Here is a 16756-nt window from a genome sequence, read left to right on the forward strand (position 1 = left end):
TTTTTGGCTCTTCTATAAAGCCTCCAAGTTTTCAATGAAAAGGGAATTTCTCTGGTGAAAGTTTCCATTTAGTTGAAAAACCATTTTCCATCCCCCCAGCCTGACCATCTCCCCATTGTTCTGCTCCGCCATGGATCCGTGCTGTTGGATGTATTGTGCTGATTGCAGAGTTCCGTTCCCACGGCCCATTCAGTGAGGTCACAGCTCTGTATGCTTTCTCAGCGGGTGGTGGAGTAGAAGAATAAGTTAATATACAGTTCTGTTTGTTGCCCTGAAACATGTTGATCATAAGCTGTTGCGGGGTTCCATAAATGGAGACTGAGCTTGCCCATTTATAGTTTTAACTATATTGTGTAGCCAGTAGCATATGCTGTTTTTCTGGTGTGAGTAATGTCATATGCTGTGGCATGTTCGAGATGGAGACCCTTGGAGGGCTACAGTGAATGATGTGACCGGGGAATGGGATTTTATCGTCTCCTAGTAAGTCTTTAGCCTGAACTTTGTGTACGTTTTTGCACGTTTTCAGGTGCAATGTTAAAGTGGGGGTGGGACAAGCCAGTGATACAGGATCACCTGGGAGCAGGGAACTGGCTGGATTCCAGAGCTGTTCAATTCCAGATCTTCTAGCCTGTGCAGTGTTTGAAGGCGCAAATATTTTCCATGGATGGCAAGGGACGAGAAGGCTTCATGTATAGAGCTGTAGTTAAGTTGCTACGTTTCCCTCCCAGTCTGAAGAGGGCAAAATCCAACAATCCCCCCATCCCAGAGCACGCCCAGGGGTTAAAATATAAATACCCACCCGCACTCCACAGCCAGAGCAGGAACTATCGATCAGAGCGTTAAAACAGATCCCTGCTGGGCAGGAAGCCCCTGACAAGAGGGTGACTCCCAGCCTTGCTCCCCCGGGCCACGTGCTGTAGGGAACCATAGGCACCCCTGAGGCACTGCAGAGAGAGTTTACAGTGGTCTCAAGCCTGACCTGAGGGGAGGAGCCACAAGCCTTCTCTCCAGATTTGAGGGTGGGGCGGGGGCGTTCCCTTTCCTAAGCCGAACTCCCAGCTCTGGAGTTCCTGTCACTAGTGCTCTGTCCCCTTCCCTTTGCTTCCCCCTTTCACATTCCTCCTTTCACTCTTCTGTTTCCCACTCCCTTTCCCCTGCCCGTTACCTCACCTCCTGTTGCCCCAGTCCACTGCCCCATCTTTGCTTTTACCCCTCTCTCTTGTTCCTGTCTCTATCTCACCTCCCCATCCCATCTGTCCTCTCGGAGGCTCTCTAGAGGTTCCGCGTTCTCCTGGTGGCCCAGGAGTGTTTCCAGGATGCGCCAGAGTCGCGGAGCAGGAGGCTGAGCTGTCCCTTTGTTTCCAGGAATACGACCCCTGGAAGTCCGCGGACAGGATCTGCAGGCAGCTGATTTACCACTTGAGCCCTCACTCCACGTGGCACAGGCACGGCATGCCCCGCAGGAAGTCCCAAGCATGGTGAGCAGCTCAGCTGGGAAAGGGAAGGGGAGGTTAGGAGGGGATCTGCTCGGTCACAACCAGCTGGGAGAGGCCTCTGTTCACTGCCACGGTGTGTGCTAGCCCAGCCCTCTCTGCACCCTCACGAGCCAAGAGAAAAACCACATTGAAAACACTTGGGTGGCTACTGAATGCTTCATTTGATTTGGATCTCTTAAAGGTACCTCAGACAAATTGTTCATGGCCAATTTATGATGACCTCGCAGGCTTCATTTGTTGTTATTTCTTTACGGCCCCTTAGGCCTTAAAGTTCCCACAGCCGCCCAGGGGGAATTCCATCCAATAACTCCTGAGTTCCTGCAGTACAGACAACGCTTCCTGGAGGATGGGTGTGTGTGAAAGCTCCAGGACTGTAACTTTGCATGAATTCGGTGTTGGTGAAAGGTGCGAGACGGGCAGCCCTGGGGACTGACGTGACATCCTCCGCTGCACTGCAGCTCAGGAATAGCTGGCCACAAGCTATTCCGATTCTGATCTTGGTTACAGCAGCTTTACCCCTCTGCAACTCCATCCATTTCAGTAAAGTTACTCCCGATTTACACAGTCTGCCACGGAGTAACCATGGCACCCTGTTGGGACTGCACATGACTTTCCAAGACCAGCTTCTAGTGCTCTGCTGAGACAGGGTAGCCAGGTAATGCCATTTTTTGGTAGTGGACTTGTGTGATCTCTCTCAGTATTTCTAAAGGTGTCTGCTCCCATTGGTATCTAAGCACTGATGCCAGGGAATAGGTGTCTGAGACATGCTGTGGACACTTACACTTGGGGAAGGGGACTAACACCACCAAACTCATTTCACATGGGCCACCAAAGAGCCATCAGACAGCAACAACTTCTAGCTACAGCTGTTCCAGGCAGAATTTAAACCAACAGCTTCACCGTAAAGGGCTCCCTATCCTAGTAACATCTCGAGGCTCCTGAGAGCTTTCCTAACCCGATAAGGTTTGTCTCCAGACGTTAAGAGAACCCACCACTTCACCGCTCACCCTGGTGTCAGAGCCATGCCCTGATATCAATCATTCGGGATGCCGAGGAAAAGACAAATAAATAAAAGGAGCCTGGGCTGGCTTCTGCCACATTCGCATGGCACCAAGTGACTTCAGCATTAGTCAAAAGACAGGGCTAAGTTGACCTCAATTTAGGAAAGATGTTTGATTTTCCAAACTCCGAAACATGAATGAAAAATATATCCCACTACGGAGCACTAAATGGCAGCTTTCCGTTACCCGTTGTAGTTTAACGTGAAGAACCAGAGTTAAACATGGAAACCCCACTTTTTGACGCGGTTGTGGTTTTTAGCCTAACATTTAGTTCACAGCAAACTGGGGGCTGGTATACACTGGAAGTTTACCATCAGCATAGCTGTCTTGCTCAGGGGTATGAAAAATCCACACCCCTGAGATGTAGCTCTGCCAACCTAACGCCCAGTGTAGACGGGGCTAGGTTTGATGGAAGAATTCTTCCGTCAGCCTAGCTACAGCTGCTCGGGGAGGTGGATGACCTACACAAATGGAAGAACAACCCTTGGCACGGTAGTGAGTGTCTGCACTGAAAGGCTACAGAAGATATACGCATGGTCTTGGAATTGGGGAACCACCTGAAGAGGTAGAGGGGGAGGGAGGAGGCTAGCTGTCTCCCCAAACCACTTTTGAGTAGCAGGCCACTGCCATTACCCTGAAGAGACCTAAAGGTCAGTGAAGGTGCCAATGGGGGCTGTTATGGGTCAGGTGGAGTTGGAGGGGCCTATGGAGGGGCAGACTGGCCAGATTCCAGTGCAAAAAAAACTTTGGAGAGGAATCTGAAACCTGGTGTGTCTGGCCTGGTTCTACATATCAGTGTGAAACCTCCCCTGAGCCCCAGTTTTGAGACACAATGAAGCTGTTTCCTCGTTAGACTCCAACATCAGCGCTTGATTCGGCTCTGTTGGAATTCTACAAGGATTATAACTGGGAAAATGCACCATCCCATCCGATACAGCATCGCAGAACAGGACGAACAGAGCAGGGGCAGTGAATCTTGTACAAGTCTGCAGTTACATACAACCCAGGTTTGAAATTAGAACAACAACAACAACAACAACAGCTGTAAATGGGGCTTTAAAATCTCCCAAGAGGCATGGTCACCTGGAGGATCCAAGCCCAAACATAGCTGCAGGCCTTGACGTTTTCCACAGCCTCCATTTCCAGCTGCAGCACTTCTGTGGTCAGTAACACACAGGAATAAGCAATGAGACAACAGCTAGATTGTGTATGATGGAGGGAAATGTATGTAGGTCCGAAATGGGCAGCGCTACCTTGCAATCAGGTATAGCTAGGTGGTGTTAGGGTCACACTACAGGCAGCCTTCCTCAGTTTCCCCTCCAGATTACTCAAATAAAGTTCACTTCATTTTTTTTTCCTTAGGTGAAATACACCCCTCCTGGGAGACCGGGCTTATTAATACAAAATACACTGACAATAACTTCAAACCCCAAAACAAAGTCCATTCAGAAGTGCACAGAACCCAAGATTTCTCTTCATCCTCCCAGGCCACCCTGCCTGGAGACTCTGCTACAGCTTCCAGCGCAGCCCCGTCCCTCTCCCTCCTCACTGCAACTTCCTGCTCCTTTGATACTGGAATCACCCAATTCCCTTCAGGTGGGGCTCATCCTGTAATCATCGGCTAGAGAGCATGGAGCTAAGCCAGCCCTGGAGTAAGCCACCCTGTTACATACCCAACCCCGCACTGAAAACCTTGCCCACCCCAGGGCAACTTCTACTTGAGGGAATTTTTCGTCTTTTCTTCCCTAATTACTGAGGTCTTCACAGCTTGCCGGACTGTTTTCCATCTGCAAACCCTCTAGCTCTCCTTCAAGTTCGCTCTTTTCCCCTCAGGGCCAGCTCCTTGGCTTCTTCCAATGCAGCCAATTTCTGTTGGCTTCTCTGCCGGAGAGGTCAGACTTTCTCTAGCCCCTCCTGCCAGCGCTGCATTGCACAGACTCAGACTTTAAGGGACCAGAAGGGACCATCACAATCATCTAGTCTGACGACCTGCACAGCACAGCCACAGAACCTCACCCATCCACTCCTATCATAGACCCATAACCTCCAGCTGAGTTACTGAAGTCCTCATATCCTGATTTAAAAGACTTCAAGTTACAGAGAATCCACCATTTACTCCAGTTCACACCAGCAAGTGACCCATGCTCCAGCTGTAGAGGAGGGCAACACCCACCCCCCAGGTCTCTGCCACCCTGACCTAGGAGAAAATTCCTTCATGACCCAAAATATGGTGATCAATTAGACCCTGAGCTTGTGGGAGACCCCCACCAGCCAGACACCTGGGAAAGAATTCTCTGTAGCAACTCAGAGCCCTCCGCATCTAGTGTGCCAGCTCTAGCCAATGGAGATATTTGCTAATAGTAGTCATGGACGGGCCATATGCCATTATAGCCAATCTCATCATACCACCCACTCCATGAATTTATGAAGCTCAGTCTTGAAATAAGTTAAATTTTTTTTTGTCCCCACATCTCCCCTTGGAAGGCTGTACCAGAGCTTGACTCCTCTGATGGTTAAAAAACCTTCATCTAATTTCAAGCTTAACAACATATTTATGGCCAGTTTATATCCATTTGTTCGTGTGCCAACATTGGCCCTTAACTTAAATAACTCCTCTCCCTTCTTGGTGTTTATCCCTCTGATGTGTTTATAGAGGGCAATCATATCTCCCCTTAGCCTTCATTTGGTTAGGATAAACAAGCCAAGCTCTTTGAGTCCCCTCTAGTAAGGTAGGTTCTCCATTCTTCTGGACATTCTAGTAGCCCTTCTCTGCACCTGTTCCATGTCTAAGGAGGATGAATTCAAACTGGAAGATCAGAATTACACACAGTATTCCAGATGAGGTCTCACCAGTGCCTTGTATAATGGTGATAGCACTTCCCTGATACATCCTAGGATTGCAGCCATGAAAAAGGCTAATGCATCACATTGGCGGCTCATAGTCATCCTGTGACTGACCAATACCCTGGCCTTTCTCCTCACCTCTTGTTTCCAACTGATATGTCTCCAGCTTAAAGCAAAAATTCTTGTTGTTAGTCTCTAAATGTATGACCTTACACTTTGCACTATTACATTTCATCCCATTTCTATTGCTCCAGTTTTCAAGGTCATCTAAATCTTCATGCATGATGTTCTGGTCCTCCTCCGTATCGGCAATACCTCTCAACTTTGTGTCATCCGTACATTTTATTAGCTCACACACTTTGTGCATCAAGGTCACTAATGAAAGTTTTAAATCAGATTGGTCCCAAGACCGATCCTTGAGGAACTCCACTAGTGAGTGCCCTCCAACCTGACAGTTCACTTTTCAGTATGACCCACTGTTGTCTCCCCTTTAACCTGTTCCTTACCCACCTTTCAAGGCTCATGTTAATCCCCCATCGTCTCTAATTTAACTAATAATATCCCATGCAGAACTGTATTAAATGCCTTACAGAAATCCAGGTAAATTAGATCTACTGCGTTTCCTTTGTCTAGAAATGCAGTTATCGTCTCAAAGAAAGATCAGCTTGGTTTGGCACGTTCTACCTTTGGTAAAACCATGTTGTATTTTATCCCAATTACTATTTACCTCTATGTCCTTAACGATTTGCTCTTTCAGAGTTTGTTCCAGGACCTTGCATACAACTGAGGTCAAACTAACAGGCCTGTAGTTTCCTAGCTCACTTCCCTCCCTCTCGCTTCTTAAATATAGGCACTATATTTACAAGTCTCCAACCAGAGGCCATGACCCTTGAGTTTACAGACGCCTTAAAAATCCTTGCTATTGAACCTGCAGTTTCATTGTAAGAGGTGCTGCCCTGGCTGCAATGTCCACTTTCTCTGCAGCCTCAGTGTTGGCCCCCTCTCCCGAACACGAACACAACTCTGCCATTCTGTCACCACCCCACATTTGGGTCATGTTTTCCCAACAGCCAACGGGGGCTTTGTTTCCTTCCTCCGCTCAGTCACAGTAGGGATCACTGTGGCCAGCACCACCTCACTTGTTTCCCTCACCTCCAGCAGCCAGGGCCAACACCCTTCTGGAAACACACAGACTGTTCCTCTTTGACTCGCCCTCTCAGTTTTAATGGAGATATCCCATCTCCTAGAACTGGAAGGGACCTTGAAAGGTCATCAAGTCCAGCCCCCTGCCTTCACTAGCAGGACCAAGTACTGATTTTGCCCCAGATCCCTAAGTGGCCCCCTCAAGGATTGAACTCACAACCCTGGGTTTAGCAGGCCAATGCTCAAACCACTGAGCTATCCCTCCCCCCAGACCTCAATATTCAAGGGGCAGGCCCTCTTAACGTGCCCGGCCTTTCCACCTCTAAAACACTTGGGTGGACCCTTACTCCAGGTCCCTGCCCTCCCAGGCATCTGGGCCCCCAGCCCCACCATCTGTACCTTCTGCTGCATGGCTCACTGTGCCTTCTGCTCCCGCTGAGGAACTGCCTGCATCCATTGCGGCTGGTCTGCCAACAAACGACTTCTTCCATTCAACTTGTCCCACACCTTCAGTTTCTCTCCTTGATAGGAGGGGCCCTGGAGGATCCTGCTGGCTACACCAGTTTTAACCAGGCTGGTTGCCTCCTCTGCATCCCCTCATGGCTTAGGGCCACATGAGAGGCAGCCTGCCTCAGTTTCCTCTCTTGGGCCGTTCAAATAAACACCTGGTTTTTTCAAATAAACTTACAGTTTTTTCTTGGTCCAGAGAGACCCCTCTTTGGGGACTAGACTTATTAATATCAAATAAACTGTAAATAAAACCCCAAGCCAAAGTCCATTCCCAAGTCCACACCACCCAAGGTTTTTCTTCCTTCTCACAGGCCTCCCCGCCTAAAGAGCTTTCCTCAGGCCCTACAGACTCTGCTACAGCATCCTGAGCGTACCCCCTTCACTGCAACTTCCTGCTCCTTGCATACTGCACTCATCTGATTCCTCTCAGGTGGGGCTCATCCTGTAATCAGGGCTGATTTAGCTCCAGGCTCTCCAGCCTCTGGGCCAAGCCAGGAGGCATGAAATAACTGACAGACTCTCAAACAAGGAGCTTTTACTTCAGGTGTTTAAACCGGTGTTGACGCTGGATAGAAACCGGTTTGCAGACTGTGCCAGCAGACTCCCCTGGAGCTGGGGTCCGAGCTCACTTCAGCAAAACAGACAGTGCCAGGAGCAGGAGACTTAGAAATACCCACTTCCCTTTCAGACCTCGGGCCTGGTTCCCCATTGCCTGGTCATTTCCAGCTGTGCAGAGTGCATGTAAAACCCTACCTAATGCTCCACTCCCTCCCTCATGCTGCTGGTAGCGTTGTCACCCCCTCAGTGCAGAATCTGCCCCTCTGCAGTGTATTCCTGGTGCCATAAGCCCTTCCTACCATATGGCTGCACTGAACAAAATGGGGGAAGTGTCAGCTTCTATTGAATCAAGTTCAAAGGCAGATCCCAGGGCAGCTGGGAAAGATCAGGGCAGGGAAAGCACATTCAGGGATGAGCTCTCCTCTTGCCTTCCCCGTCCCCTGCCCTCTTTGGCTGCTGGTTGTCATGGAGCAGACGCAGAACACCCCGTTCTCTTCTGAAATGCGATTTCCGCTTTCTGGCAGCAAGTCAGATGGGCCCGGAAGATCATTAACAAGCCCTGCCATGGAGAGAACTGGGAGCATCTGCCAGGTATTAATTATGTTTGGGCTGTTATGGAAATATAGTTATGTGGGGGGAGGGGAAATGAAATGGAGGTTGCCACATTCCAGGGGGTCCATGCACCAGCCTTTCATCTCCAGGAGAAAACCAATGGGTCGGAATGGAACCAGGTACAGTCCTGTCCTCAAACACTCCAAACTGCCCAGTAAATCACACACTGAACTACCAGGAAATCCAAAGGTAACGGGGAAGTATCTTTTTAGACCATTTCAGTACAGCAAGGCTGGGAGCGTTTAATCCTTCTTTGTATGGATCAGACTTCTACCTCGCAGGAACAGTGAGACGTTACCCAGGCTATCAAGCATGCCGTTGTAAAACCCAGTGAAATACTTATGCTAACATACTATGTTAGTAAAGTACCTCTGTCATGCAAGGAGCGTCGGAGCTTTACGTTTCTCAGTCTGGACTTCATCTTCCTTAAGGACCAAATCCTGCTCCCAGTGAAGTCAAAGGCAAAGCTCCCATTGACTCCCGTGGGAGCCCCATGTTGTGACATAAAGCACACTCACCTGGTCAAACATGAGCTGTAGCTATGAGTAGGGTCCTACCAAATTCACGGCCATGAAAAACATGTCACGGACTGTGAAATCTGGTCTCCCCCGTGAAATCTGGTCTTTTGTGTGCTTTTACCCTGTGCTACACAGATTTCATGGGGGAGACCAGTGTTTCTCAAAGTGGGAGTCCTGACCCAAAAGAGAGTTTCAGGGGGGTCACAGTTATTTTAGGGGGGGTCGGGGCGGCTGAAGAGCGACGGCTGTTGGCCAGGCGCCCAGCTCTGAAGGCAGCGCCCCGCCAGCAGCAGCGCACAAGGGTGGCAATACCATGCCATGCAGCCCTTACTGCTGCCTGCAGAGCTGGGTGGCCGGAAAGTGGCAGCTGCTGACCAGGGGCCCAGCTCTGCAGGCAGCAGCGCAGAAGTAAGGGTGGCAATACCATACCAGGCCATCCTTCTTTCTGTGCTGCTGCTGGCGGCGGCTCTGCCTTCAGAGCTGGGATCCCGGCCAGCAGCTGCCACTCTCCAGCTGCCCAGCTCTGAAGGCAGCGCTGTCGCCAGCAGCAGCACAGAAGTAAGGGTAGCAGTACCACCCCCACCCCCTATAATAACCTTGTGACCCCCCACAACTCCTTTTGTGGCAGCACCCCTACGAATACAGCACCCTGAAATTTCAGAGTTAAATTGCTGAAATCATGAAGTTTACAATTTAAAAAATCTTATGACTGTGAAATTGACCAAAATGGACCGTGAATTTGGTAGGCCCTAGCCATGAGCCAACGTGCTGTGGGCCATACAATGGATGGACACAGTGCTCTGCTCTGTGGGGTAAATGCCTTCTCTTCTAAGGCATTGCTGTGAAATCCTGCATAGCCATAGGTGCTAAAGTAGATAATTAAACGCAATGACAGTGCTCTGTCATCTAGAGGTCAGCTAACGGACGGTGCTTGTAATGCGCTAGCTGACCCTGAGTCAGTGGGCGTGGTCAGCACTCAGGAGCAGGGCCCATGGCTTTACCTGTTGCGCTCCCCCAGCCTGCGGCATAGTAGATAGAGAAACACAGAAGCGGAGTGCTCACTTCAGTCCAAAGGCCTCTCAGCAGCAGCTGATATCTGTATGACACCATGGGGGATGCCCCGCCCATTCTTCATGTCATGTGTCACATCTTGGTTATGTGCTTGGTGAAGCAGTTATGGAAATTGCTGGGTGAAGGTCCCCACCTCCCACTCCAGTGGGACATAGACACTTGCTGCGGCGGGTGGCAGCCTGCCCGACTCAGGGAATGGTTAGCAGCACATGGGCCTGTGCCGTTTCACCCAGCTGAGAGAGTAGCCATGACATGTGATCCTGCCCATCTCATGTTTAGCCAGGTTTGCTTCACTGCAAGGTAACGGCCTTAATGCTGCTTTCACTCATGCGGGTGTAAATCAGGAGTAATTCCACTGCCATCAATGGCATGGCAGTGGTGTATAGCTGGTATATGGGAGGTCAGATCCAGGCCCAGTAAGTGTTCCAATTATTATTATGCTTTTAGTACATGAAGAATATCGGGGGTCACACTGGGGGTGGTGGTACTCTTCCAGGGTCCACCCCCCACCCATGACATCAGTTTGAGTTCCAACTCACAACAGCTCGTGTAGAGCTTTGTAACACGAGTGTCCCTCTGCTTTCTTCCATGCCTTAATCCGCAGTGAAATCATTACCACTGTTCACATTTGAATTGTCATCGTTAGGCTTCAGAGCGGCAAAATCCTAGCAATGTCATGGGATTGTTCATACGTCTCCTAGACCTATTGTCTGGTTCGCACTTCTCCCCGACTTCCAGACAGCACTGCATCCGTTTACATCGGAGTCACATTTTGAAGGTGTCTCTTTGCCACCATGAGCGTTAGAGCCTTTGGAAGGTTGCTGCTGTTTTTAACGGAAAGCTTAGATTCTGCAGCACTAGATTCCACCACCAGGGAAAAGCCCGGCCTTACCGAACCACAACGAGACAGCTCAGCTCAACCGCCGAAGAATGGGACGTGCTATAACCCAGTACAAATCCCTCCATAGCAACGTGTTTGTACAGCCTGTGTTATCACTAGCACTGAGTGCGGGTAATATATTCAAGGGCATTGTGTAACTCTAGCTTCAGTTGGTGGTTAAATTGAAAGTTATGGTAAGAAGAGCAATAGATCAAGAAATTATTTTTCTCCCGGAGGTTTGTACCGGGGGATGTTGGGTGATAAGAGCGCCACCGAGAGAGCAGTTTGACAGATGTGGAATTTTCTCATGTTATTCATTACTGTTTTCAGAGGTTTCAAGGCTTTGTTAATTTAGAAGCACCATGCAGTCTGGGTTAGGAGGGGTGTGGGGCTGGAACAGCCACCTGCACGGATATTCCAGTGCTCTTCCCCCAGTGCATCTCCAATAGCCGAGGTGCTCCAGCTCAGGAGTGCACTGCACTGGCAGCACGTTGCAGGAACCGCAGCCCGATGTGCATGGGCAGAGTTGAATGGGACCCAGGAATGTAAGAGAGAAGCTGAAAGTTAAGGTTGAGCTGCCTTGGCAGAGTTGTGCAAGGGAAGCTTGCGTAGCAGCCATCTGCTTGATTCCCAGCTCTGGACGGTTCTGGCTGTGTCTTGCTTTCAGGACTGTGAAGGACTAAATTAATCCATAAAATAAGCAAGTGACAAGGCAGGGAGTGGTGCATGCCAGTAAGAATTTGCACTTGCAGAATGGGTAATTGTGAACACACGGGTATTTGCACGCACACTTTCTGGTTCTGCGAGTGCAGATGCATTTTTGCAGATGTGGCTATTTGCTTTTGCATGTGCACAACTGCGCAGTGCATCAGTATTTGAAAATGCAGCCTGGCTCTTTCCTCTTGGTTATTGTACCTTGAGCACCCACTAGAGGACTCTTCATGCTGAACCACTTCTGCTAAACCAGCGTCGGATGGAGAATTGACTGTCCCTTCTGGATACATCTCACTCTTTCTCTGTAATCATTCTGCAGTGCCCAGATGCTGCAGTATTAGAAGCGCTTTAGAAAGAGAAAGAGAGAGAGAGAGATTCTGGAAGAGGGAGGCAAGAAAACAGCTCCTAGGGGCTTCAAATCTTTGTATTTTTCCAAGAGCATCACTCAGTGCCCTGGATGACAGTTCTGGCTGATCAGAATAATTCGTAACACTTACACAGTGCTATGTGAATATTAACTACAGCATCCTCACTACATCCCTCTGCAGCAGGGAAAAGAATGATCAGTAACCCTCTTTTATAGATGGGGAAACCGAGGCAGAGAATTGAAGTCAGTTTTCCAAAGCCACCCAGCCATTCGGTGGCAGAGGCAGGATGGGAATACAGGCCTTCCTGATGCCCAGCCCTGGGCTTATTCCGCCAGATACTCTGTCTCCCATGGGCCCGGATGTCAGCCAGCCCAAAGCAAGGTGGAGAGGGGCTGATGGGAAGAGGCAGCATTTGCTGCTGCAGGGCAGGGTGAGGGCAGGGGTTGACCCTCCACCTTAAAGCACAGAAGAGTCCCAAATTCCAGGTGCCCCCTGTGACTAGGACACAAGGCTTGGGGGAATCTCGCCTGTGAACACTGACCCCCGGGGTCACTAGAGTCTCACACAAAATGCACCAGGGAAAGCATTTACCGGGCGGGTTGAGAGGGGCTGTGGCTAGTGGCAGGTTACGTTCATTGTGCTCCTGACAAAATACCCTGGCAGGGATCAACAGACAAAGACAAGTCTCAAAAATTGCCATGGGGGCAAAGAAAGTGGGGGAGTAGCCAGAGGGCCAGTTGTTAAAGGGTGGGGAGTGGGGTGCCAGGCGGAAGAGGGAATCAGTCAGGGAATTGCATCCTCAAAGCTCTTACGTGACCAAGGATCCATGCAGCATCCTTGTGGGGTCGGTGTCATTATCCCCCAGGGGAGACTCGGACAATGAGGGGAAGGGACTTGCCCTAGGTCATAGAGTGAGTTGGTGGCAGAGCCAGGAGGAGGAATGGTCCTGGCTCACAGATCACGCCTCTCTCAGTCGGCGAGGGCAGTGAAAAGCCAGGGAGGGCCAAGGGGGGAAGGTCCAGGGCTGGGGCATTGGCTACTGCCAAACTGCGATGTGGGGCGGGAAGGTAGGGCAGAAGTCCACCTTTGTGCTCCCAAGCCTCATCCTGCGGCCAGGATCGCACGGCTCTCCCCAGGGCCAGGTAGAGCAGCTGGAAGGTAATTGCTTGATGGAATCAGGCTGGGCGTTGGGCTGGAAATGGGGCCAAGGTGGATGGTGAGGGCTAAATGCTGGCTCTTCTCATGTGCCGATAGCGAGCTGGGGAAAGCAGGGCCCAGCCACGGAAGAGACACGCCAGCCCGCGGGGCTGCAGTTGGGTTAGTTCTGCTCATTTTCATATCCTTTTGGTGCCTGGCCTATGCCGCTACAGAACTGCCCACGGGGCAGCGCCTGGGAACCCAGGGAGGCAGATTATGCTAACGAGGCGACTGAAAAGGGCCCCGTCCTTCCCCTGAACCATGCCTGGAATCAGAGGAGTAGTTCATATGGGTCTTTGGTTGGGCTCTGCGTGCAGAGGAGCTGCCAAAACCACGCGCTTCTCAGCTAATTAGCCTGTGGCAGCGGCTCCCGTTACCAAGGGCGGCTGTGTGCTGGCGGGAGGCAGCAGCACAGGGAAATATTGTGAAATGTTTACGCTGTGGATGCAGGGGACAAAAACATAAAAGGCAAAAAAGGAGCAGGCTGGTAATTAGCCAGGGAACCAGGCAGCGGGGGCCCTCTGGCAGCTGAAATCACAGCTGGCAGGGGCTGTGCCGGGAGCTGGGACTGGCTCAGCAGGACAAAGGGATTGAGAAGCCCAAGCAGCGTATGGATTTGGAGGTGGGGTGTATGGTTAGACCTGGCTTCTATCAACAGTCTCTGTCCATCTGGGAAAGCTGAGGGGGGGATGGGCATGGCCTATGTCACTCAGCAATGCAGCCCCTACGTCCGTTAGGGAGCCACATGAAATCCTATGCAGACCCCCCTTAGCAGAAAGGCTGCTGTCCCCAACACAGGTCAGGTGGGCTGAAACTGCATGCTGGGGCCTGCCTTCTCCACTGGCCACCTCTCAGGTTGCAGCGTGCTCCAGTTTATACGGAACCGGGGTGAGCCTCAGGCTTCTGGCAAGCTACAGGGCAGCCCTCAGCCAGGCAAAGTCAGCGCCAACGAAACAAGCCCTTCTGAGCCCTCGCAGCTGTGGGAAAGGGCTTCTCTGTAATCCTCACATTGTGACCGTGCAGCTGAGCCGCTGCGGCATTGCACCGTGCCTGCCAAAGCGTGCAGCTGACGAGAGAGGAGAGTTGAGCAGGGGCCAGTGGTGGGACTCAGCGCTGTTGGAAAGGAGCCAAGCCAATCTCATAGACCCAAAGCGTTGCGAGGCCGAGGGAAAGTGGGCCGGGTCCCAAAGACAGGGTTCTGCTGATTCCTGGTAGACAAGACTTAATTACTTGTTGGCGGATTCTTTCATCGACAGCTGCTAAGCTTCCTGCATTAGTTAAGCACCAGTTTCCAGGAAGCCGGAGCTCTGACTGAGGCAGTGTGCAGAGAGGCTGTTTGTTAGCCAGGGGGAGGAAGGGGGAATGCTGAAGCCTGTCTCTTGTAGTATTCTTTCCACCGCGACTGGCTGCCTCCCCCAGAGCGCATCGATGCCCCGGAGCTGGCACGCCCAGCATGCTGCTTCGTCCCCTATTGGCCAGTGTGCCCTGTTTTCCTGTCCGAGGGGAAGGCAACATACATCGCAGGGAGGATGTTTACACTTGGTCCTGGGGTTTCCTGGGTTCCTAAGGCATCAAGCTAGGTGCCTGGGGCGATGGGAGTTTCAAACAGCCAGGTTTGCAGTGCTGCGGGGGGGACAGGGCCCAGGGAGACATCTGGGAAACGCAAGCTGAAGCGCGAGCTCAGCACCAGTCATCTTGTGGGTGGGACAGTTTTAGATTCATAGAGTCTAAGGCCAGAAGGGACCATTGTGATCATCTAGTCTGAGCCCCTGTAGAAGACAGGCCCGAGAACTGCCCCGCAATGACTCCTAGAGCAGATCTCTTAGAAAAACGTCCAATCTTGATTTTAAAATGCTCAGTGACGGAGAGTCCACCAGGACCCTTGGTAAATTGTTCCACTGGTGAATTACGCTCACCATTACAAATTTATACCTTATTGCCAGGCTGAATGTGTCTCGCTTCAACTTCCAACCATTGGATGGTGTTAGACCTTCCTCTGCTAGACTGAAGAGCCCATTATTAAATATTTGTTCCCCTTGTGGGTACTTATAGACTGTAGTCAAGTCACCCCTCAACCTTCTGTTTGTTAAGCTAAATTGATTGGGCTACTTGACTCGACATGATTAGAAAACCTGCCTTGTAGTGATAATCATTCTCCTGATTCTTCTCTGAGCCCTCTCCAGTTTATCAGCATCCTTCTTGAAGTGTGGGCATCATGCCTGGACACAGTATTTCAGCAGCGGTCGCACCAGTACCCAATACAGAGGTTGTGGGGTGGCTGTGGACCAGCAGCCCCCATTAATGGAACAATATGAAGGGCCTGCTCCCCTTGACTGAACCGCCCCTGATTTCAGTGGGAGCAGGTTTGGGCCTTCCCAGGGAGTGAGACCCCAGGGATTGTGGGATGGGCTTTGCCAGGGTTCCGAATGGGGTCCTGGGGAGAGCCAGGCCACTCACAGTGGAGAAGAGACATATAAGGGCACAGTGGCTTGGATGGTGCTTGTCAGACTGGCAAGCGTGTCGCCATCACCTACCCAGGCCCGCTCTCGGCCACTGAGGGCAGAAGGCATTTTGATTTCTCCTGCCCAGGCAGCTGATCATTCTTGCCTGTGTTCCTTGCTCAGGGGAGTGTGACTTTTCTCTGCAAGATTTTGGGAGCCGTGCCAGGGTCATGCAACCCAGGCCTAGGCACAGGGGAGGGATTGCTGGGGGAGCAGGGTGGCCAATAGGTGCACAGTTCCAGCAGTCTTTGCCCCCCAAGGGAGCCGCTCCACAGCTGGGAAAGGAGGGAGGGCGAGTTTTTTCACACCCAGCCTGCTGCAGAGATCACAAGTGCGTGCTCCATCTCTGTATTAATGGGGCAGATCCTCCGCTGGTGCGAAGGGGCCTATTGACTTCACTCGAGCTCGGTCAATCGACGCCAGCGGAGGACCTGGCCTACCATTGCCAAAGCGCTGTGCTGTGGGAATGGAAAGCATGGTGATTATGCACCTATTCTGTCTCACAAAAAGCTTTCAGGGGTTGCAATTTTCAGGCCATTGTTACTAAGAAGTTAGGAGATAATAGAGGCCCCATTTCTCTGGGAATAACCTGGTATTTTTCTCTTCGGCTGCACAAGGAGAGGAGCATTCCGGGCTCGGTCTGGGCATTACGATGCAAAGCCTGAGGTGAACGCAGGGCTGTGGCTGGGCTCTGACGCACCCTCTGCGTTACAGCAGGGGTGTCAGGATTGTACGCTCCAGAAATCACAGCAAGGGAGGGTGCATGAGCAAAACTGGAGCCAAGCCCAGAACCGACTGGTGTAAACCAGCTTTTTTCCATTGTCTCTCAGGACGGGGCAGGTGGGGAAGAGACACCTGTGAGCAGGTCACTCTGTGCTCCTCACGGTCAAGGAGTTCCAAGTCTGGCCCTGGGAGAGAGAGCTCCATGCCTGGCACGTAGCCAAGCACCTGTTAAAACAGCTGGGTATGGTGAGAGCTGTGTCAGCAGCAGCTCAAGCACACGCTTCTACCTGCACTTCCACAGCACCGTTTAAAGCAAACAAGGAGACTCCAACACAGGAAAAGGGGTGGGGGGAGGGAGCAGATGCACCTTTGAAGCCTCTGAAATCCAGAGGGATGAAGCAAGGAAACTCAGCGCCACCGTGAAAGACGCAGACAGGCACTGCGGGCAAGAGAAGGGGAAGAGCTGTAGGCTGGGAGGGACTGAGGGAGGATGGCTTAAGTGAATTCAGCCAGCAGCAGCCCTGGCTGGAGAGTCAATTCTGGGAAGATAATTTATCTGC

General features: G+C 51.3%; 1 protein-coding gene across 1 annotated transcript in view; it reads left to right on the forward strand.

The window, feature by feature from the left end:
• LRRC75B (leucine rich repeat containing 75B) overlaps positions 1 to 16756 on the forward strand; it is a 33495-nt gene that overhangs the window by 13859 nt on the left and 2880 nt on the right. The window contains exon 4 of the mRNA XM_024198037.1: positions 1366 to 1478. Within this exon, the coding sequence (XP_024053805.1) occupies positions 1366 to 1478 (113 nt within the window). The remainder of the gene's footprint in view (positions 1 to 1365; positions 1479 to 16756) is intronic.

Source organism: Terrapene carolina, unplaced genomic scaffold, assembly GCF_002925995.2.
Source record: "Terrapene carolina triunguis isolate 2854851 unplaced genomic scaffold, T_m_triunguis-2.0 Scaffold790, whole genome shotgun sequence".
NCBI classification, from domain to species: domain Eukaryota; kingdom Metazoa; phylum Chordata; order Testudines; family Emydidae; genus Terrapene; species Terrapene triunguis.